This window comes from Osmerus eperlanus, chromosome 8 (assembly GCF_963692335.1).
Source record: "Osmerus eperlanus chromosome 8, fOsmEpe2.1, whole genome shotgun sequence".
NCBI classification, from domain to species: domain Eukaryota; kingdom Metazoa; phylum Chordata; class Actinopteri; order Osmeriformes; family Osmeridae; genus Osmerus; species Osmerus eperlanus.
The window spans coordinates 2,396,916-2,421,351 of NC_085025.1; the positions used below are offsets into that span (position 1 = coordinate 2,396,916).

The 24,436-nt window shown below is 47.3% G+C and overlaps 2 protein-coding genes across 2 annotated transcripts in view; both read right to left on the minus strand.

Annotated features, from left to right (window-relative positions):
* Positions 1-24,436, minus strand: part of slc16a10 (solute carrier family 16 member 10) — a 426,623-nt gene that overhangs the window by 165,210 nt on the left and 236,977 nt on the right. The window lies entirely within an intron of this gene.
* LOC134024648 (gamma-crystallin M2-like) lies at positions 18,154-18,855 on the minus strand. The gene has a single exon (XM_062467232.1). It carries the CDS (start codon positions 18,787-18,789, stop codon positions 18,226-18,228), a length of 564 nt encoding a protein of 187 aa, XP_062323216.1. The 5' UTR covers positions 18,790-18,855; the 3' UTR covers positions 18,154-18,225.

Genomic DNA, 24,436 nt, shown 5'->3' on the forward strand with positions numbered 1-24,436 from the left:
TTTCGAGATAAGAGAAACCGCAGAACTCTCAATGGAGAGTCTAAGTGTTTGTAATCCTGTCCCAGTTAAGGGGGTATTGATTCAAGTCCTTATCTGGTGTGGATGTGTCATGAATTAAATCAGACTCCCCATAATAGTGGCTTATTCTCCAGGGTGGGTATATTAGGTGACTCCCTCTACTCTGCTGTCTAAGTGCCCTGCTTGTCTGTGGTCTAAACATAGTGACTGAAACAACAAAAAATAACATTACGAAACATCCCATGTAAAATTAACTGTTAATGTAATCAGGTCTTTTCTTGTTCCAACCAAGTACACAGTGGTATGGTGAATGATATGTGTATTGGGTTGTTTTGAATCTATAAGTGTGCGAATCTTACGCCTGGCAACTGGGCTAGATAACTTTGGCACTGTTGTCATATTTTTAAGCTTGTCTGCTTTGGTGTTCCTTCCCCACAAAACAAACAAACATGCACAGACAGTCAGAAAATGGTTTCTCTTCCACCACAAACAGGAAGTAACAGTAGCTACTGTGGAGTTTGGATTCAATGTTGTCAGTTGTCATGTTCAAATGCATTTGTAGTGCTGTTTTGTCGTTGATAAAGAAATGCTCCATAATCTTAAAAAATATCCATAATCTGTACTCGTAGTACCAAATACTTATTTAAAAGATTACACGGTATGAACCAACAATGCAATACTCCACATCATTTCAGTAAACTATTGCTGTTCAAACCTCCATCTTTTGCTGAAACCTCAGTGTGATGTAATATCCCCTGCCACTTGTCTTAACTCTACCAAGCTAGACAGGCTGCCCTGTCTGTGGACAGGCTGCCCTGTCTGTGGACAGGCTGCCCTGTCTGTGGACAGGCTGCCCTGTCTGTGGACAGGCTGTCCTGTCTGTGGACAGGCTGTCCTGTCTGTGGACAGGCTGTCCTGTCTGTGGACAGGCTGTCCTGTCTGTGGACAGGCTGCCCTGTCTGTGGGCAGGCTGCCCTGTCTGTGGACAGGCTGCCCTGTCTGTGGGCAGGCTGCCCTGTCTGTGGACAGGCTTCCCTGTCTGTGGACAGGCTGTCCTGTCTGTGGGCAGGCTGCCCTGTCTGTGGACAGGCTGCCCTGTCTGTGGACAGGCTGTCCTGTCTGTGGACAGGCTGCATGGGCATGTGTGGTGGCATGCATGAGACAGTGATCCCTGGATGTGTCTGTGTTAAAGAGATGGAGGAGAGGAGGTACAGGTGTGTGGGTGGAGGGGATCTGTCTGTCTATCGGCCCCATGTCTGTGAGCTGTTAGGAGACCCAGCTGGGGAGGGAGAGGGGGAGAGAGGGAGGAAGATAGAGAGAGAGAGAGAGAGAGAGAGAGAGAGAAAGGAAGGAAGCGAGGGAGAGAGAGAGAGAGACAGAAAGAGGAAGAGAGTGAGAGGAAGAGAGAGAGAGATAGAGGAAGAAGGGGGATATGCCTCTGGCAGCTAGTCAACTGGCAACAGAGTAGCCTTAGAGAGTTGTTTTGGGTGGTGGAGGGAGAGGGGGAGGGAGAGGGGGAGGGAGAGGAGTGATTGGCTGAATAGCAGCCCGGGGTCTCAGCATAGCCCTGATGCACCTGTTGTTTTCATAACAGCAGCAATCATTAAGGCCACTCAGCCTTCACCCCCTAGTTACTGCAACCCGTCATGCCAACAGTAGTGCTGGAGACCAGACATGACATATTGTCTTTACAGTGAGTGACTTACCGTCAGAAGAGTCATAGAAGAGGTGGGGTCAGATGGCTGAGCGGTTAGGCAGTCGGGCTATTAATCAGAAGGTTGCTGGTTCGATTCCTGGCCGTGCAAAAATGACGTTGTGTCCTTGGGCAAGGCACTTCACCCTACTTGCCTCGGGGGAATGTCCCTGTACTTACTGTAAGTCGCTCTGGATAAGAGCGTCTGCTAAATGACTAAATGTAAATCTAATGTAATGTAAGAGGGCCTTTTGATCCCAGAAATGTAGGTTCACTTGGTGGCAGGGATAGCTTGACTGTAACACTGTCAGAAACAAATGAATACAATTACAGGTAATGTGTTTCAATGACAGAGTTTGAATAGGAAGCAGGCTACACAGAGATGCTAGCCTTGCAAGCCTCCCTGGCACGGCTAACAAGCACATCTATGGACAGCAAGAAAATAACAAGCCCATGCCCCCCCCCCCCTTTTTAGTCAGCCTGACCTTCTCCTTAATTTGTATCACCATAGTAACCACCTACAGACAAGGCCACCATATTGGATGGTTGTTCCACCTTCTCTTATGTAACTCTGTATGGAGTCTGATGAGAGGCTAAAGACTTTATGTAACTTACTTGAGATTTATACGAATGTGCTGATGGTATAAATTGAGTTGAGTGTGCTTAATTCAAAGGAATAGATATAAGCAATATTAGTGTGCCATGTGGAGTGTTTTAAATTAGGGTCTTAATGTAGATAATTCAATCTCAATCATGAATGAAATGGGTACATGTCAGCACAGAAAGACAACACAAATTAGATGTGTCAACTACGTTGTTGAAATAGAGTTCATGTCAGGGAGTCTGTTGGTTAACTTATTCTTCGCGTGGTAGAAGTACGAAGCACCCATTCAGGTTGTGCTCAGGTTGTGCGGTGTGTTGTTTGAGGATCTTTGTCAAAGTCCCCTGGGGCATGTGATAGAAACAGAGGAAATCTGGATTCCAGAAATGTAAATAGAGCATACACACTGGTGGCAGGCCAGTGCTGTGTACCGAACAGTAGTCTCAAGTGTTCACCAGCTAATGTTTGGGCTACCATGCTTAACAGAGCACATCTAGTCTGGCTATTCGATCTGCACATGCCCAGATCATCCCAGCTCACCTATGTAGTTAGCACAGGCACAGGATCAGTGGAGCCTGTGGATAATGAGGGGGAGTTTGCGCTTGTTGCTGTCACACCAGAATACTTGTTGTACTGGATGTCTAGTAATAAGCTGAAATGGCAGCTTATGAAACACACCACAGAAAGGTAAACAGTGCCAGTTATCCATCCAGCAAGGTCGCCCCCCCAGGTTGATTTTTTGGTCGTGGCAGATAGCTTTGAGGAGAGTGGCTGAGCCCAGAGTGGCCGGCTTATTCCTCATTAGAGAGTTAGGGTTAAGAGCTTGGAGAGCTTCTCTTGTGCTCGTTTAACATGGGTTTCTGTTTGGCTTGTCAAGCACCTCTTTATAGGATATGCTGTCTGACGGACTCTGTGTTTGGAAACTACATTTAGCAGAGCAGGCTCACCATTGTATAACATCGTGTCCAATAATTTAAGATCTGTCCCAGCCTGCACAAGTTTATTCATTCACCGCCATTAGTCCCCCGCCACACACACACACACTCCACTCCCCACACACACACCCACGTTGATCCCTTTAATCTATATGAAAACAGTCTCTTTCTCCCCTGCTTTGTTAGCAACAGATGTCGTTCTTTATTGGTGGTGTGTTTCAGGTGGCTGGCTCTGAGAATGTTCTAGAGAATTTCCCGTCTGTAGATTCAGTACTAGCAAAGCTTGATGGTGACTTTAGACCGCCTCAAGAGCATGACGGACAACTCCTAATGGACCACGAAGTGCACAGCCACTTCTGATGCCCCTGGTGCCTGGCTCTCATGAATATAAGTAGTGGAGACTGTTGCACTGTTCCAGGGTTCAGTCACTAGCAGCTTACTCTAAAGGACTATCTCATCTTGGCGAGAGAGAGATTATAATGAGTATACAGCAAGCTGGGCACAGAGAGAGACTTGAATCATGAAGCATGTGATTAAACCCTGCCACGGTTTTCACCTATGTTACATATGGTCTAGATACAGATATTATAATAATGTACCCTATACTGTTATTTCTGGTTTATATTCTGACACAATTTAATAAGTCTTGGACTGGGGTTACCCTGAAACCAGGTCCATGAATAGCTTTAGCAGCAAGCCTGTTGATAACATAAATAATGGATACAAGACCCAGCAAAGATTAAACAGAATTCTCGATTGCAGCAGGCACTGAAGGAAACGAATGAGTCTAGAGACTGAGCTCAGAGATCTCCTCTCTATTAGGTTTAGTTTCCCAGGCCAGGTTTTCCTTCTGTTGCATGTACTGATAGTGGGAGGGAAACTAACACCAAAGGGTAAAGACATCATGGATAAACAATGGAAGACATGTCTATTAAAGCAAACTTCTGACCAGGGGTGAATTCAAGACTGCAAGTTGCAATTCGCTCTCGTTCAGTCTTCCTAAAGTCTCTCCAGTGACCTACTTGTGAATCTGCATCGTTGACTCTGATTTTTAAACTAACCCTTGACCTCTTATATGCCTTGAAGGGATGCTGTAGCTGTCAGGCCTGCCGTTTCAAAGTGAACTAAGAGATTTTATAGCTGAATCCCACATTAAACCTGTCAACAGATGTCCTGAGGCACTTATAACGCATTAAAGTGGTTCAGAGACAAGGAGACTCATAAATCATCTTGTCTGAATCAATGGATTCCAACATACTGACATGATTAACTGTCAACCTCAACAGTGTAGCTGGTATGCAACTATTAACGTACAGTAAACGTAATTGTAAGTTTGCAGAGATGGCAAAAGTACACACATCTTTCACTCAAGTAGAAGTACAGATACTCATGTTTTAAAAGACTAATGTAAAAGTTGAAGTGCTGACCACACTTTTTCACTCAAGTTAAAGTCAAGAAACGTGGGCTCTGACTTATCCGTAAGTAAAAATGTGCGGTTAGGCTCCATGATACTGCTAGCTGTTGGACCTCACATCATCATACATTAATACAAGTACTCATCAATGATTCAAAAAACATTTCAGCCTTTGGAGAATTTTTTTTCAACCTTTTTAAACTTTCTTTCCAACACAATTGAAAGAAAGCTTTTTTCAAAGCTTTTTTTCAAATTCTTTTTTTCAAATTCTTTTTTTCAACCTTTTAAAACTAGCTATCCACAGTCTATCCACAGTAGTTGTCCAAACCACCGGATTATCCAGCTACTACGGTAGCTAGTTAGCTAAATACTTAGCTTTAGTTGTCCTTGTCTTTGCGCTGTTGCTCAGCTAGTATCTTCCTAAATACTAAGTAGACTATGCATAGTTAAAAAAATATATATACATCAGTTGTAGAATGTAAGTACACCCATTAAAATTCTTGTTTTTCTCTAAATATTTGGCCGTTTGATAGAATTGGAGCTGATATAGTTAAAAAAGAAAAGAAAATGACCCTAGCCTCAGCAGCCGCAAGCACACTTCACAGTTTCCCCTGAAATTATACCCTCTCTGGTTACCTTATGAATTTCATCTCTCTGACATAGGAGGGCTCACATTCTTATGCGGAATGGAGACTGCAAGGGCTTAGAAGATAACCTTTTTGTCTCTGCCTGGTGACACAACTAGTCTCCAAGTACACAGATTTAATGAGCTGGAGGTGAACTGCTAATACTGTTTTCTCTCCTCTGTCAAATTGCCAAAGGGCTGTGTGCTGGAGGAATACACTCTTTAATGAGACCACACCAGGCCTGTTCGGGTCTGTTCTGTTCACCCTTGCCTCTGTAGCTACCTAAGAGCTGTCTGGGACTAATCTGCTGTCTCTGACTCAAGTTTCCAGTCTCATTTAATTCAATGAAGATTGGATCTCAGGAGAGCCTGGTTCTTCCAGCACTTCCATCATTAGCAGTTGCCATGTACAAAACGTCATCCATGTGTTGAGTCTGCCATTTCACACATGCTTCGGGGTGGTTTGCTACCTTGATTTTAGTCAATTCATGTATTGTACGAGGAGCTGATGAATTAATTTGTGTAGCCTTATCAAAGAGACAGAACACCAAATTCTGTTCCATCTCAAAGTTGTCATTCAGATCAAACTGCTTCACGTGTTTGTCCGCTCTGACTTAGGATAAAACTGAATGTTCCCCTCGCACAAACACATGGGGTTTCAGGTAAATCAGAATCACGCCAATGAACCCCCAGCTTAGACGGCTTTCACGGTCTGAATTGACGAGTGTGAGCATGCTTATTTCTGTCCCCGTAGCGAGCCATGTTGATGGCAGTTGGCCCATCGCCGTGACACCCTGTGTGAGTGTTAACAGATGAGCAACAGTGAATAGATGGCCACTCATGGGCTGTATACACGTGGGCCACAGATGCACCTCTGTAAGCCAGTCCCGTTGGCTGTTTAAGCCAGGGAACCGGCATCTACCACACATCTCTGCGGCCGTACTTCACATGCTTCGCAGACCTTTTGGCATCCACTGCCCTCCCCGAAACAGACAACTCTCGCTCTCTGCCATGGCAGCTTCCCTGGTAGACACACAGCCTGTGAAGTTCAGTGGTTGATTGTTAGTGTGAGGACGAGGAGAGTGATTGATACATCTTGTACCAATTAAGCTCAGAGGAGCTTGGAATCTGTCTCCTGAGCACCATGGAGCTGTGTGGCCTTCGGGGACCTGCTGTCTCCTGAGCACCATGGAGCTGTGTGGCCTTCGGGGACCTGCTGTCTCCTGAGCACCATGGAGCTGTGTGGCCTTCGGGGACCTGCTGTCTCCTGAGCACCATGGAGCTGTGTGGCCTTCGGGGACCTGCTGTCTCCTGAGCACCATGGAGCTGTGTGGCCTTCGGGGACCTGCTGTCTCCTGAGCACCATGGAGCTGTGTGGCCTTCGGGGACCTGCTGTCGTTGAGTGTGTGCAGCTCCCAATGCTCTTATCAGTCTTCCTGTTCATTACACAGCCACCACTGATACGGAGACTAGCCATGTAATACTCAACAACAGGGGAGTCAGGTGGCTGAGCGGTTAGGGAGTCGGGCTAGTAATCTGAAGGTTACCGGTTCTATTCCCGGCCGTGCAAAATGACGTTGTGTCCTTGGGCAAGGCACTTCACCCTACTTGCCTCGGGGGGAATGTCTCTGTACTTACTGTAAGTCGCTCTGGATAAGAGCGTCTGCTAAATGTAAATGTAATGTAATACTATGTGTGACCTTTTAAATCCCTTGCTGAAAACAACCACTTTTCTAGGGGTCACTGACTGGTTAGGGCCCGAGTAATGCATGGGCGCACCGGCTGCAGATGCCTCAGAGCTGAATACAGTCTACACTGGACTTGAGTCGTCAAATCTCAGAAGGCCTGGTTGTTGCCAACCAAACCAAACCCACCTCAGGCCTTCCATTTCCGCGGTAGATAAGACGCGATGCCCCAGCGGGACAGGCTGGTCGCACTAACGCTCCCTCATACTTTTAACTCACTTTGATGGATGGAATTCTTCATTGCATGACACTCATGCACCGTTCACATGCCTGGGTCTGTCGCTGCTGCAGGAGCGACAGACCTGCCCACCTCAGAGCAGAACAGCCAATGGGAACCAGGCCCCATAGATGAATCGGAGCTCATTGAATCTGGGATTAAAAGGTTGATCTCAATGGGACTGTGCTTCCCCTGACAGTACCCCCCAGACCTCTTTACCTTGTTCTCCATCTGAAGCTAATTGTGAGCCCTTCGGACTTCAGAGGATCACTTGTGTGATGCCTACACAATGTGGAATGTGAGCACAGATGCACACACACACACACACACACACACATACACCACTGCCCTCTCTTGCTACAGGTTTACATGTATATACGTAGCTTGGTATGCTGCATAGGCATTGTTGAGTGCTTTGGAAAGGTCTCCCGAGAACCCTGAATGTTATGTTCCCAAGCCCTCCACATATTGTATGTGACAGGCAACAAATGGCTTTGGTCAGAGCCTTCGTGGAAAGAATGGCAAGGCCATGGTTAGGGCTTCTTGGAATTCTCCAGGGGAATAAAAACATCATGCACACAGTTTCAAAAGAGGTTAAATGTATTACAAAAGGACAATCTACAGATGAGTGGCCATTAAAGAATAGCATGCTTTGTAAGATTAGAGAGGGATTCTGGTTCTCTCTGATTCTGGGTGAACTAAGACACACACACAAGCACACTCTCTTACAGAGCGTGAAACACTCAACTCTCACACAAAATGTATCCACGGTTATATTTGAACAGTGTGTTACTGTTTAACCACATTCTAGTTTAAAACCCAGTGGTTCTATCTTAGTCACTCATGTCTGTGGCCTGGTGGATTTTGTGTTCCATTAAAGAATCCAGCTAGATTAGCCTCAATTAAATAATGAGGTTTTCTGTCAGGTGGAAGTATGGCTTTATTTGAGCGTGTTTTGTTGCGGTGCTGTCTGGTTTTGCTGCATAAAGGGTCTCCAGGTGTCCCTGGTAATAGCATCCTCAGCAGTTGCACAATCACTCTTTTGTGTGAGGAGAATTCAGTTACTAGAGACGTGTTGGCCGTGGGTCTAAACATCTCTGGCTTGTGCGTCAGTAGAGTATTTGGAGGAGAGGAGGACTGATTTGAAGCTGTTGGATCAGCCACGGGCAACCACACCCTTGACGTCCAAGCTAAAATCCTCATGAATCTTATTCCAGTGGTCAAAAGGTTTTCTGAAAGGAAAAACAACGAGAGCTTGTGTATTTCTTTTGCTTGTATTTTTGAGAGGTATCAGAAAAAGCATCCTTTTTTTTTTAAAGAAGAATGTTTTTTTCTTTAAAAAAGTACATACCAGGAACCTTCCTTTCAGAGAACCTTCCTTGCTTCGCTCATGCAGATATGAGGGAAGCAGGTTCAGGCGTGGCACTCGGGCAGTGCGCGGCATATCACCCACCGCCGTGCTCTCAGGCCATAGGCTCAGCTCGATAGGCGGCTCTATAAAGCCGCATCATGCACGCATACGCATTGTCGATACCTACTGTCTGCGCTGCTGCCACCCTCCACCATCCCCCTTCTCCCCCATGTGGTCTGTCTGTTCTCCCCGTGGGGGATTTCACTTGTTGCTCCCCATGTACATCCATTCCGCCAATGTAAAACCATTTAACATGTGTATGAATAAATGGTGAAATCAATCACGTGAGTGTCTTGACTGAACTGCAGTCACTACAGTTAAAAATGCAACTGTATGTGGCAGTTTGATTACTTGAAAAGTGTTATTTGGCTAATTTTCTACACCCAGCATTCATTTGAGCCCTTTCTTGATACCCTTATCTCCTGATTGTGACAAGCAATATGTGTGTTGTATCCAATCTCACAGTTTTATTTGATTTGCGTTGACAATGTCATATTCAAATACTGAGCCTAGTTACCTCGTTGTAACTAGGCTCATTATGCAAATAAAACCAGGCAGCCGCTGAGCAGTGACGACACTTGTGGTTGAATCAGCAAACAGCTGAAATGGCCACTCAGGAGCTTCCAAAGAAATGGGCTCAGTGTTATTCCTAGCCATTCTGACTTGTAAGGGGTTAGCCATTGAAGAAGTTACTCAATTAGTCCCATCGTCATGGTTTGGAATCAGCATCACAATAGAGGCTCCAACACTCTCTTTTTTACATCCCACCATTCCATCTGCATTTCCCCAGATTGCGGACATACTCCAAAATAAGTGGATGGGGAACTATGGCTATTCCCTGCCTTTTCCTGCCTTTTTCTCTGTGTTGCTGTTGTTGTTGTTGAGGTAAAGAATGCTTGGATGGTTATGATTAAGTTTTTCAACAGTGTAAAAGATTTACTAGGATTTAATGTGTTTCGCCTAGATACTGAACCTATAGGCTCCTGTTATGGAATATCTGTTGACTGTTTGGTGTAAGGTAATAACCATGATTACAATTCAATTAAAATATGTTCTTAAAAGTGAACCTGGTTCGAGGCAATTGCATTTGCCCATTATATGACGTAACTCTAATCCCAGCCAAATTATTGACTTCACAAAATAGGGTTTTACCTTTTTAATGGGTTTGTAAATACCCTGAGTGGTGTAATGAGGGATTTGGGATGACTGTTGCCAACAGACACTGCTCTCAATAACATCATATCATTTGCATATCCAATCTCAAATAAATAAATAAGATACGCCCACTACTACAGTATCCTACTGCGGTTACATTTAACAGATGGATGGTTTTACAAAGAGAAAACATCGTATGGGTGACTCGCAAACAAAGGCTACATAAAGAACAGACTAATCCTTTAATAACACGATGTGGAGAAGCGCAGAGAAGACCAGGAAAATCTGTGTTTGATAAAGCTTGTGTGTCCGTATTAGGAGGTATTTACTGTAGCACACCAAGAGACCACAGGAAGATTTGTTTGACCCATGTAGTCTTTCTTTCAGATCGGTGTGGAAGGGTTGTCCTTTCTGATACGAACAGTTTCTTACCCTTGTATGAACTTCTGCAAAGACAGACATTTCGGGACACAACAGGGGAGACGAATGTTGTGAAGGACATCGGATTCTATGGACGTAACCTCATATGACAAGCACTAGTGATGGCTCATTCTACAGTTGTTTACCTTCCAAACAGGACCTAGCAGTACGGTTGGGAAATAATCAAACTTTTACTTGCATTGTTTGTTCGTTAATACTCATTATTTATATTCCAGTGGTGGCTATTAAATCGATTTGTCCCCTACTAGGGCATTATATAACAATGAAGCAACCTAAGACCGTACTTTTCAAGGTCTGAATAATAACCACAGAGTAGAAATCAAACTGACCACAGGCATCACCCCAAATATATTTAACATCCCCTGTTCTCCCTTGGCCATCCCCACCCCCAGCTCTCAGCCACCATGCATTTCCTCCCAGAGTACCTCTTACCCCCCCCCCACCTCCTCCTCCAAATCCCCTACACCCCCCAAAATCCCCATCTGACATCCCCCCAAATACTAGCAACCCCCCAGCCCCCCCCCCCCCTTTAGCCTGGTCGCTAGCTGCTCTGGAGAATCCCAGTGACCTAGATTCAGTCAGAGTTTACTGTGGGCTCCAGCCTGGGCTGCTTTCACTCGGTTGCCAGCCTCAAATCCACAGGGTGCTCGCACATCAGCGCTCTGACCCACATCTCCATGGCAACAGCTCCACAATGCCCCAGTGAAGCACTGACGGGCTGGCGATGGGAGGGAGTGGAGGGTTGTATCACTCCCTGACCTGCAGAGTAGAATGGTGGGCTGCACAAAGTCCCCCAGACTCCCCCATCACCCCCACCCCAATCACTCTTCCTCTCTCATTCACCGTCCTCCATTTTGTTAGAGAATAATTAAAGCACACATGGACGGGGGGGGGGGGGGGGGGTGTAAATTCCAATATGGCGGCTCGTCCAGCATGGTCCTGGTGTGTGTGACCCAGTCTGTGGTGGACGCAGGGCAGTCTCGTGTCCATTTCTCTTTCAAGCCGCACGGATAACCTCATGCTGCTCCTCCCCTCCCATGCCATATGCTCCCACAATTCACTGCCAGCCATTTTGGCAGTTTTTTTCTCCTTCTTTCTCTCCCCCCCCCCCCCCCCCCCACCCTCATTTGTTGACTTGCAGTCAGTGTATATATCAGATATTTGACACTGCACACTCCCAAAATACACCATACACTTTTCTTTTTTGAATAAAAAGTTTGCATGACAGGGAGTTTTGCTTTTCTACCACAAACCTGTCATTTAAGATTGTCCTTTTTTTAAATAATTAATTGAAAGCATTACAAGGATATAGCTATTAATGCGGTAAGTAGTTGGCCCCAACTGTAAAGGGATAGGGTTCTGATCCTTCAACAGACGTTTTTCCCTGTTCACACAAATGGAAGCAGGCAGTTTTGGCTCAGATCGTATTACAGAGTTGGCCAATGCCACTCTCTCTCTCCCAGTGTTCAACTGAACACCCCCAACCCCCAGAATTGGACTGGCCCGCCTCAATCTTATCACAATAACACACTGTCACTTCACATTTACGCAGGGTGAAACCTATCCTGCCAACTGCCACCACACAGCTCAGATAACACTGGTGACAAACACCACTCTGTCTGTCTGCCTGCCTGTCTGTCTGTCTGTCTCTATGTCTGTCTGTCTGTCTGTCTGTCTCTATGTCTGCCTGTCTGTCTGCCTGTCTGCCTGCCTGTCTGTCTCTATGTCTGCCTGTCTGCCTGTCTGTCTGTCTCTATGTCTGTCTCTATGTCTGCCTGTCTGTCTGCCTGTCTGTCTCTATGTCTGCCTGTCTGCCTGTCTGGCTGTCTGTCTGTCTCTATGTCTGCCTGTCTGCCTGTCTGCCTGTCTGCCTGCCTGCCTGCCTGCCTGCCTGTCTGTCTGTCTGTCTGCCTGTCTGCCTGTCTGCCTGTCTGTCTGCCTGTCTGTCTCTATGTCTGCCTGTCTGCCTGCCTGCCTGCCTGTCTGTCTGTCTGTCTGTCTGTCTGTCTGTCTGTCTCTATGTCTGCCTGTCTGCCTGTCTGTCTGCCTGTCTGCCTGTCTGTCTGTCTGTCTGTCTGCCTGTCTCTATGTCTGCCTGTCTGCCTGTCTGTCTGCCTGTCTGTCTGTCTGCCTGTCTCTGGGTACGTACTGTGGCAGTTTGTGACATGGAAAGAAGCCACGCACTTCAGCAGCTGCCAGCTCTAAACACACTTCTTATACCTGTCACCACTTTCACTATTTTGCCAACAAAATTGTGAATTCTGAAATCAATGTGACTGTTTTCCTCAGTGTTATTTGACCCTGTGACGTGTAATGGAATTCCACTTTTTGATCATATTAGCTACTTTCTGAAATCCTATTGATCTCTGCAGCTCTGCAGTGAGGAGAAAGTCTTGGTTACCCTAGTTACTGAGGGTAACTAATCAGGATTGTGTCGTGCCACATCACTTTACATGAACAGAAACAGTCTGGACAGTGGGGTGCTGTCAAAATGCTCTCTCCCAAATGATGTGTGACCCGGTAATGTGAAGGCCCGTTTGAGACGGCCTGTGCAGGTTTGGGAGTTGATAGCAGAGCCTGGCACTTCTTAAGCAGCTGTCTGCTTCTGTCAAATTTATTGAAAAACATGTGAAACTGGATTCCCACATTTGTGGACGCTGAATTACTTCAGCCTTCTACCAGTTCACACCTGTTTTCCCTTCATGTAAATCTTGTGTGGATACCACAATGAGACTCTGTATGACAGCCTCCCCCTTGCCCCGAGCGGTCAACGGGCTGATATTCCATCTCTGCTGCCATTCTCTCTTCTCAACAAGCTTTTCCAGTCTGTCAGCCTTCTACCATGGCAACCGGTGGAATGGAGAGGTTTGCAAAACAAAGGCCCGGAAAAACATAATATTTTGAAAAATACAAATCTCCCCCAAGTGAACACGGGAGAAAATACTTTTAGTTGTGAAATACGCCCTGTAGAGAATTGTCCACTGCTTCGTTTTCAATAAAACTTCTGAAACTGATATGGAAGACTTCATTTCACCCTGGGGCCTCCAACAAGCATGTCTGTACATAAGTTCAGACGATCATGTTTTCTCTCTCTCTCTCTCTCTCTCTCTCTCTCTCTCTCTCTCTCTCTCTCTCTCTCTCTCTCTCTCTCTCTCTCTCTCTCTCTCTCTCTCTCTCTCTCTCTCTCTCTCTCTCTCTCTCTCTCTCTCTCTCTTGTGTATTTTCAGGGGATAGAGCAGAAAACCACAGTTTGAAATATGTTTACAGACAAATGACTAGCTCACTCTAGACCTTAGTGGTATTGGAAAACCAAGCCATTTCAGATTTGGTTCAATATTCATCTTTTGAAGGAGTTTAAGATTTAATGTCCCGACTAGTACAACAAACAAACGGTCGCCAGCCCTCGTTGTCACATTCTGAATGGCAGAAAGTGACAGACTCATGCTTCACTATAAAATGGAAACGGTATTGTTTTGCACAAGGAAAGACATAATGGTATTGGTAATGATTGTTAATTTCTGTAAAAAGTTATTCTGTGCAAATCCAGTCATTTGCCTTGACAGCTTATGATTAACTCATTGAACAGTAATCCGTTGTAGAAGTCATAATTATTCTGTTCCGATGACGTCCCTGGTATTATCTCTGAAATGCATCATCCCCTCATTGGTAACAGGGAAATAACCAAACGACAACATCTGCCGTTAACAGGGCCCTCCTGAAAGGTCACCGGATTTGAAAGGTCACTGGATTTGAGCCATTTCAAACTTCATCCTGACATGCACAGTCGCTAGTGATCTGCACTTCACTGTGGAGGTCAGAGCCTTCTTTGCAGGTTGTCATAGGACGGTGATGGGTCTGTGTAGACAGTTGACTTAGATCCAAACTCTAAACAGAGGCTGTCTGGGGGATTAACAACCTTGGGCAGGAGAATGAAGGTGTTGTCTCTGGTGTTGAAATAAGTCTCCTCAACTGTTGAAAAACTCACTCTTCTACATTGGTAGAAAACCTGATTCTTCTGTCAATAAAGACACCTTACAAAAAGAGCAATCTTTTTTTGTCATATTCTTTTATTTAAAAAAAAACCACATAAAAAGTAGCATACTTGGAGAGGGCTCTCTTCCTGCGGTGTCAGCTCACACTGAGCTGAATCTTCTTCAAATACACACCCTAGAGAAGTTACTGTGTAGCCTGCCAAATATCTTTGTCAGTCAATCCCACAATGTAACTGTAGAGATATTGTGAAGTTTATCAGTTCCCCTTGCAAAGATCATTCATCCATGTGAGTTGTAACTGAATAGCACTTTTTTTTATTTGAGAAAAAATTACTATCATGGCCGTCTGGCTTATAAAATGTCTTGTTGGAAAAGATCCCAAGAAATGTCTCTATTCCGTCAGTGAGATCAATTAGAAGATCTTCAGGCTGACCCTTATTGTGATCCTCCTCCCCCCTGCCCCTCCACCCTGACTAGGAGCCCTGCCAAGATCATATTAGACTGATATGCGGGCTCAGCTAAGCACAGCCTGTGGTCGACACTTTGACCCCCCACTCCCTGGCTTGTATTGGAAACCCTGGGGCTGTGTGTTTAGTCTCATCTACCTCTCTTCATATTCTCCTCCCTGTGAGACCATGATGGACAGATGCCACTCTACCCCCCTGCCCCAAACACACACACACATATACATACATACACACACATACACACACAGTCGTTTCCTGGTTCCTTTTTCGACATCCTCGAGTTCAGCCAGTTTGCCTGGTGTCCCGGCAGTCCCACAGTTGCCTGGTGTCCCGGCAGTCCCACAGTTGCCTGGTGTCCCGGCAGTCCCACAGTTGCCTGGTGTCCCGGCAGTCCCACAGTTGCCTGGTGTCCCGGCAGTCCCACAGTTGCCTGGTGTCCCGGCAGTCCCACAGTTGCCTGGTGTCCCGGCAGTCCCACAGTTGCCTGGTGTCCCGGCAGTGCCACAGTTGCCTGGTGTCCCGGCAGTCCCACAGTTGCCTGGTGTCCCGGCAGTCCCACAGTTGCCTGGTGTCCCGGCAGTCCCACAGTTGCCTGGTGTCCCGGCAGTCCCACAGTTGCTGGTGTCCCGGCAGTCCCACAGTTGCCTGTGTCCCGGCAGTGCCACAGTTGCCTGGTGTCCCGGCAGTCCCACAGTTGCCTGGTGTCCCGGCAGTCCCACAGTTGCCTGGTGTCCCGGCAGTCCCACAGTTGCCTGGTGTCCCGGCAGTCCCACAGTTGCCTGGTGTCCCGGCAGTCCCACAGTTGCCTGGTGTCCCGGCAGTCCCACAGTTGCCTGGTGTCCCGGCAGTCCCACAGTTGCCTGGTGTCCCGGCAGTCCCACAGTTGCCTGGTGTCCCGGCAGTCCCACAGTTGCCTGGTGTCCCGGCAGTCCCACAGTTGCCTGGTGTCCCGGCAGTCCCACAGTTGCCTGGTGTCCCGGCAGTGCCACAGTTGCCTGGTGTCCCGGCAGTCCCACAGTTGCCTGGTGTCCCGGCAGTCCCACAGTTGCCTGGTGTCCCGGCAGTCCCACAGTTGCCTGGTGTCCCGGCAGTGCCACAGTTGCCTGGTGTCCCGGCAGTCCCACAGCTGAATTAATCCCAGGAAAAAAGCCGTCCTCCTCTCTCTGACCCCTTGCTGTTCTCCAAATGGATGGAGGCTCTTCTTAGTTTACCTCACAAACACTGCTTTGATCGCAGTCCTTCCATGCTTTCTCTCAATTCCCCCTGAACAGGTTTGACTAACCTTAGTGCCTCTGTTGCTGGTGCCCAGAAGACCAAACAATATACCGTGTCTGAAGTCTTGTAGCAGCTATTCTCTAACACTCACCCCCTCTTTGGTCTGCAGTGTTGTTTCCTCTCAAGCTAGTCTGTGTGTTGGTGTTTGGAAGACCAGTGACACTGTTCAAATTAACAGGCTTAAATAGACAGTGGGTCCATATAGATGAGCTCATTGTTTGGTTTTGGCTTTGCCAGAGCGCATCTCTTTCCATCTGAATGATTCTAACTAAATAGGACCTGTGTCACATTGGATTACAGCCCAACTGCACAGAGGGCAGTTTTAAAACATTGAACAGAGAGGTTATTTTCAGCGCGATTCATGAATTATTTCTGTCCATTTGTTGGAATTTCAAAGAAATTGTTGACGCTCTTGTCATCATTGCATGCAGGTTTTTTTGGGGCCTCTCCTAACAACAAGAGTGCTGTGACTTTTTATTTTGTATTCAAATACTCTCTTTTTCACCTAATACTGATTTCAGAAAAGCTGCAAAAGTTTACAAACAGCCACACCACCTCTCTCTCTCTCTCTCTCTCTCTGTCTTTCTCTCTCTCTCTCTCTCTCTCTCTCTCTCTCTCTCTCTCTCTCTCTCTCTCTCTCTCTCTCTCTCTCTCTCTCTCTCTCTGTCTTTCTCTCTCTCTCTCTCTCTCTCTCTCTCTCTCTGTCTTTCTCTCTCTCTCTCTCTCTCTCTCTCTCTCTCTCTCTCTCTCTCTCTCTGTCTCACTTGCATCCTCTCCCACCACACAAGCTGAGAGCGATTAAATACACAAAACAAGCATGTATGAATATGAAAGCAATTTTCCACTTTTCTCTTGTTATTTCCCCCACGCCTCAAACCCAGGAGGGATGCAGGATGACCTCAGCAGCCGCAGCACCCAAGATCAGAGTTCTTTTCAACCTTCTCTGTTGGCTGGAACTTTATGGAGTGGGCAGATTGGTCCCCTGGACCCATGCTGTGTCCTGTGATAGAGGCTGAGCAAGCTTTGGTGTTTAGTGACACTTCTTTTAAGGGTATAATAGGTTACCTTGGCAATAAAAACGTAATTGCTTGATTTCACACAGACACACACACACACACACATAGGTCCTGCCTCAGCAAGTCATTGGCACCTACTCATGAAAAAAGCGTTGTAGCGTAGACTAGCTCCATTTTGATATGCGTGAGGATGACTGGGTCCACTGACAGTTAGTCGTTTACTGGGATGTGGATCCAAGGACAAAGATCCTCTCTCATAAAGCACCGAAGATCTATTGTAGGTTACCATGATCCTGTGTTGATGCAACTGGGCCGTCACAGTGGATCCTGACTGGCCTAGACCCCAAGTCTTGGAGTCAGGTGGCTGAGCGGTTAGAGAATCGGGCTAGTAATCAGAAGGTCGCTGGTTCGATTTCTGGCTGTGCAAAATGACGTTGTGTCCTTGGCAAGGCACTTCACCCTACTTGCCTCGGGGGAATGTCTCTGTACTTCCTGTAAGTCGCTCTGGATAAGAGCGTCTGCTAAATGACTACATGTAAGTCTTCATGACGTCACCCATTCAAACCCACCTAGTTAGCTTTGTGCTAAGGGAGCCGCTCCTCTTGGTGGTGTGAGAAACAGCTCAGGCTGGACCATGGAGCAGACACACCTTGACTTGCGGAGCAGAACTGGAGGTCTGAGATCCGCTCCTCAGGTCTCCTCTAGGATTAACGTTAAGACAGGCTGCTGGATTCCGGTTCAACAGGGTATTCTGTGTTGTGGTTTTAGAAAGTAATTAGTGTTTTTTTGTGGATTGTTAGTAATTTCATATATAAAAAAAAGGTTTGAGGTGGTTAGCTATCAGAAGCACATCCAAGAAGTTGTTCCTGCTCTTAAAACAAAACTATACTTGCTATGTGGTGGCAACATTACATGATTAGATAAGTATAACACATGAGTATTGGATTAGATTTTTTTTACCATGACAAGTTCATTTGATAGTTGTTGCCTCTGCTTTGCTGTTGGATGTGAGTCGGTTGTGACTTCATGAGATCATCAAGATCGTCTTCTGACTGAAAACTGTAGCCACCAGATCTCTGCTCACAATCCTAGCGAAACACGTTCACACCTTTCCCATTCACAACAAACCCAATTGAAAGTAATCTCAAAATCAGACTTTACGACAACGTTTTTTTATTTCTCATGAAAACGTTTAGTGATTTACATTTGTCAAGCGGTATCTAGTAGTAAGAATCCATGATGCGTCTCATGCTCATGAACCTCATGTTGCCGCCCATGCCTCCCATGCCTCCCATCATCTGGCTGAAGTTCCTGTACTCGCCAGGCCTCATGTACATATGCCTGCCTCTGTAGTTGGGCTGCTCGTACATCAGCCAGTTGCCCTCCATCACGTTGCAGGACATGCAGTTGGACATGCGGTAACGGTCCATGATGGACTCGCAGTCGTCCATCATCTCGTGCATCTGACCTCCGAAGTTCTCCCTCTCGTAAATCCTCATCCTGTAGTTACCTCTGTGCATGGGGATCATACGGCAGGACCTGATGCTGTCGCTCCAGTTGAACATGCTCATGTAGTCGGGGTACTCGCCCCTCCTCATGAAGTACTGGTTACCCATGTAGTTGGTGCGGTCGTAGACCATGAAGCAACCTCTCTCCACCCTGCAGGAGTGGCAGCGGGACATGTAGGAGGACATGTCGGACATGTCGTTCATGCACTCGTAGGAACGGCCCTGGAAGTTCCTGTCCTCGTAGAAGGTGATCTTGGACATCATGTTGGAGGTCATTTTGGCTCAGAGCTCTGGTGGGGCTTCAGTTGCTGAGGCTGGAACGCTTGGTGATGGACTGACTGCCTACCTGGTGGAAACCTTCGCTTTTTATACCTGCCTACCACAGGCCCCATTGTGAAAACCCCCTGACTTGGCAACATGCCATAGAAGCCAATAGAGGTTTGTTCACATTTAGCGCTGGGCCCCCTCAAAAGACCTACAGTAGCGGTTTCTCTTAGAACACTGTAACAAAGCCTGTTTGAATACGCCAACAGGGAATAATAACGCTCTTGAAAACTGTAAATTGTGTATTGTGGAGCCTTACAACACAGACAACGCAAACAATTTGGACAAATGTCTGACGTTGTGATAACATGTTCTCTCCTGCATTGAATGGCAGCCCCCATATTTTTGCTTGTGTTTTAGAATGTTCTGTACGGTATCACATTTGATTATTTTGCCTGTAATTCTTAATCTCCACAACATTAATTTGTTGAAAGTGTTTTTCCTCTGTGAATGGAAAGCACAATGTTTATGCTACAGATTCAGAACAAAGTTTAGAATCCAACTGTATGAACTTCTTTGAGGACACAAAAGAGTGTACATGACACAGACCAGATGCTATTTGATGACTGGAGGGATTCTCCAACACAACTGTTTTCTCTTATCCCAGTTAACTTTCACTTCATGTGTGTATTAGTAATACACAAGCAAAAATGCCAACTCGTGTGTTTTGTTTAGTTAGCTCTGCAAGGGTTTTCTGTAGGATTTCTGTTGCTTAAATCTATTTCTCCCTTGGCCATTATGTTTGAAATGAAAGCTTTCAACACTGTTGTTCATGCAGGGACTGAATAAAATAAGGCCAGGAATGTTTTCCAAAAACGTCCCAATTTCCCTTTAAGGTTTGTTAAAGTGTGCTTTGTCAAATCATAAATAGCAATGTCGCAATCAGCTGAGTTAACCATAACATTTTCCTAACAGCAGATGACTATCAGACGCCTGCATGTTTGACTTATAGCCATTTCATTAACTCAACATGGCAGTTAAACATAAGTTATACGTCTCTAGTTTACATTCAGAGTTAAACAAACAGAGCATGTCAACGTGAAGCTCTTATGATCTACTACACCGTTTATCTAAAGGGTGTAGGACACCTCCTACTCTCCCAGTGTCAGAGCCGTTGGAATGTCCTGCACTGATTCAGTGGGACCTGAAGAACTCTAAACCTTCTGAGGTGATGTAAGATGGCTTCTCTGATGAGCTGTGCAGTGATGAGGAGTTCTTAGCTGTGAGACCAGAGTCCCTGAGGCGGTGATTCAGCGGTGTTGGGGTCTCGCCTTCCCACGGCTAACGGGCTTGGTTCTGATGCCGTGACGCGGGATGAAACGGTCACCTGTCATACGGAGTAATTGCCTCTCATTATGCAGCACACAGTAGGAGACCAACCCACCCACGCGTTGTCACCTACAGTTGAGAAACAGGAATGTCTGCTATGGATCTCACCTGCTGTATAATATGTTGGTGAAGGGTTGTCGATCTCCCTGTTCAAACTGGGTTTAGATTTAATGAGCACAGCATGGTTTTGGCGAAAGGGCAACAAAATGGAAATCCCTAAAATGTGTGGTATGACTAAATGCATTGTGCAGTTTGTTTTAGAAACTTACTTCTGACGCATCGGTGGTGTTTAAGGCTTATTCTGGCTGTAACAATAAACTAGAAAAGGGAACCTTGAAATGAGTGCTTCCTCAAATAAAACTTTCAGAATCAGTTCTTTAGTTTTCCACGATGAGCTATTTGTCAGCCAACGTTGTAGCACAAACGTAAGCATCGCTTAGACAGCGGTTTGTGTGTTTTTGCATGGTCTCTGTGTTAAATCAAATCAGAGGAGGACATCCCATTTGTCTATGCAAAATGAACTGCGTCAGTAGTCTGGCCAGCCAAGACAGCACAGGAACTTGTGTTCTGAAGCTCTTCAGAACACAACTCACCAGGAGAGTTACACAGTTATTCTGTGATTAACTAAATGACTTTGATTATCCCACAAGCTGAGCCTAACCTCTCTCCTCAGCTCAGCCCTACCAGTAGATAAACTCCCAGCCTGCCTCTAAACAAATGGTCTCAAATGTCCAGGTTCAATTGCCTGCCAGTGAAGCACCTCTGCACATTCCACTGCACAGTATAGAAACCCTGGCTCTTCCATCTACCCTCCTCACTTCCCAAGACCCTCTTCTCTACTGTCCGGCTGCCCCCTCCTTGGTGTCTTAGCAGGCTCTGTGAGACGACTCTCCACACCACCGGCAGTGTCCCTCAACGTGAACCCTCCTAAGGGGTCTCTGTGGGTCGGACTGGCAGCGGGGAGTGAGCCAGCGGTTATGGTGGCTCCACTAATGTGCTTAGCCCTCCTGGGCGCCCGGGGTTCACCGGGTCACAGAGAAGCAGAGCGGCTCTGGAGGCTCGAGGATCTGCGTTCCAGCCGGCCATAGAGGTCCAGCCAGCCGTGCCTAATGGCATCCCTCAGTGATGACGACCCTGATTATGCGCTGGGACTGTCATCAAGCTTGTGACAGCCAGTCGTCAGTGAATGCAGATGACCCCTGTGGAGGTCACGGCGAGATTTACATTGGATGTGAAAGTTGATGATGTCATGGGAGTTTGGGAAAGAAAGGCCTCTTAAGTTATCTTTAAAAGGAGATATCAAAGTGAGTGAGAAGATGGATAGAAAAGGGAAAGGAAATGTATTTCCATGAAGTATTTGATACCCGTCGTCCAAATATTTCCTGGAAAAGAACACAAGCTTAAAGCTCTTCTTATTGTGTGTTTTCTGTTCTTATTTTTCCTACAGGCACACATTTAGTCCATGTGCAACTTCAAAAGACTGACAAATGATTCTGTCTTCCTCGAACTGTGAAACGATCAGTCGAGTATCTGAGACTGTCCAAATCGAGGCTGCATTCTTTCACATTCCAGAAACTGCGTGGCAGGTATTTACATTTAGTCATTTAGCAGACGCTCTTATCCAGAGCGACTTACAGTAAGTACAGGGACATTCCCCCGAGGCAAGCAGGGTGAAGTGCCTTGCCCAAAGACACAACGTCAGTTGGCATGACCGGGAATCGAACTGGCAACCTTCGGATTACTAGCCCGATTCCCTCACCGCTCAGCCACCTGACTCCCTGTGTTTGACCCGCTACCTCTTCGGAGCGCGAGGCTGTCGTTTGTGCCCCGACACTCCCGCGGGTATGCAGATGACATGCTGGGGGTCACTGTACATCATTTATTAGCCTCATGTCGTAGAGCCTCGTTCCTGTCGCAGTGTCAGCCCACACTAGATAATCATCCAGGAGGCATCCACGGCCCTCCCACTGCCACAGATCATTACACTGGAGGTATTGTCTGGACGCATGACGTTCAAGCACTCTGACACGCATGCACACACGCACACACACACACACTTGTACCCTTCCATGCGTGCATCTGGAGTATACAAGCGATGGCTTGTTCTCGTTTGTAGATCTAGTCGTAGAAGGGTCAACTGTAGGTTTACATTTTACATTTAGTCATTTAGCAGACGCTCTTATCCAGAGCGACTTACAGTAAGTACAGGGACATTCTCCCCGAAGCAAGTAGGGTGAAGTGCCTTGCCCAAGGACACAACGTCATTTGGCACGGCTGGGAATCGAACTGGCAACCTTCGGATTACTAGCCCGACTCCCTCACCGCTCAGCCACCTGACTCCTCTAGGTTCCATTCCATTTTTGTGTCCGTGTGCCAAAAGTGTGGTAGGAAGAAGGAGTCAAATGAAAGGTTCAGTTGCTCCTATCAGGACGGAGTCGACAACTTGTTTGTGTATCTGTGGTTTTATCAAGTATGCTAGGCTGACTGTCGCATGTTATGTCCCCTGTTCAAGATGACCCTGGAGGTGTACTGCATTCTTTATGGAAAGCTCTCTAGGCTTCTGCTCTGAGATACTAAAATGTTTTTTTGTGTCTTTCTAAAGCTTCACTCTGCCAGTAGCCATTGGTACAAAGCAGCCGTTGGTTCCTTAACTTTCCATATCCATAATAATGTGGAACGTGACTCATGAGTCCAAAAAGTGAAAGGAAACTTGAATGTCCACCTCTGTAATTATGAGAGAAGTTCCCCTCTGGAAATAGACAAAAAAAAATCAAATATCCACGTTAGGCCCACCATTCTGACTGCTGTATCATTAAGGATGGTTGAGGGAACATGCTAATAAAGTTAAACTGCCTTCCAACTCTTGGGCAGTTTCCCCCAAAAAGCAGAACATAAGCGAATGTGTTTATTCAGCACATTCCGTTAAAGCTGCAGTTGTTTAAGGTGCTGAGCAGAACTACCGAGCGTCAGAACCTGCGCTAGCGCAAATGTGCTAGTCCAGGGATGCTCGTTAGCCCTGATCTGTCCCCTCTGTTACCCCCGGGTACCCAGGCCGAGGGGGGTTCAGCTGTGGAGGACAGCCCCAGCGCTGGCCTGGTACCCCCCGGTACCCAGGCCGAGGGGGGTTCAGCTGTGGAGGACAGCCCCAGCGCTGGCCTGTTACCCCCCGGTACCCAGGCCGAGGGGGGTTCAGCTGTGGAGGACAGCCCCAGCGCTGGCCTGGTACCCCCCGGTACCCAGGCCGAGGGGGGTTCAGCTGTGGAGGACAGCCCCAGCGCTGGCCTGTTACCCCCGGTACCCAGGCCGAGGGGGGTTCAGCTGTGGAGGACAGCCCCAGCGCTGGCCTGGTACCCCCCGGTACCCAGGCCGAGGGGGGTTCAGCTGTGGAGGACAGCCCCAGCGCTGGCCTGTTACCCCCCGGTACCCAGGCCGAGGGGGGTTCAGCTGTGGAGGACAGCCCCAGCGCTGGCCTGGTACCCCCCGGTACCCAGGCCGAGGGGGGTTCAGCTGTGGAGGACAGCCCCAGCGCTGGCCTGTTACCCCCTGGTACCCAGGCCGAGGGGGGTTCAGCTGTGGAGGACAGCCCCAGCGCTGGCCTGGTACCCCCCGGTACCCAGGCCGAGGGGGGTTCAGCTGTGGAGGACAGCCCCAGCGCTGGCCTGGTACCCCCCGGTACCCAGGCCGAGGGGGGTTCAGCTGTGGAGGACAGCCCCAGCGCTGGCCTGGTACCCCCCGGTACCCAGGCCGAGGGGGGTTCAGCTGTGGACGACAGCCCCAGCGCTGGCCTGGTACAGGGAATGGAAGAGTGATGTGCAGGGAGGGTTGTGGTGGAAGTTCCTGCTCGGTCAGCACCTCCTCATCCTGCTCCTGCCAGGCCTGAAACAGCTCCCTGCTCATGTCTGCTCCACATCAGGCCGTGGGGCTGTAATTACAGCAGACAATTAAGGCTCTGGGAAGAGTTGAGAAGCACAACGGTGCTTACCCCCCCCCTCCCCCCCCCCCCCCCTCTCTGCCAGCACAGCACCGCCGGGTTGCCAGGTTCTGCCATGCACCAGGCAGGCATTTTCTTTGCTGTTACCCAGCTGAAAAAGACTTGAAAAACACCCTGAAAATGTGATGTATTGAGCCCATATTCATGCACATCCCTCTTCCTGCTTCCATTCTATATCATTAGTGCCCCTTGGAGAATGAAAACACTGAATAATTGAGGTATATGATATAAATAACTTCATGGTCTCGGGCACAATGCTTATTTATTAACGTGGCAAGC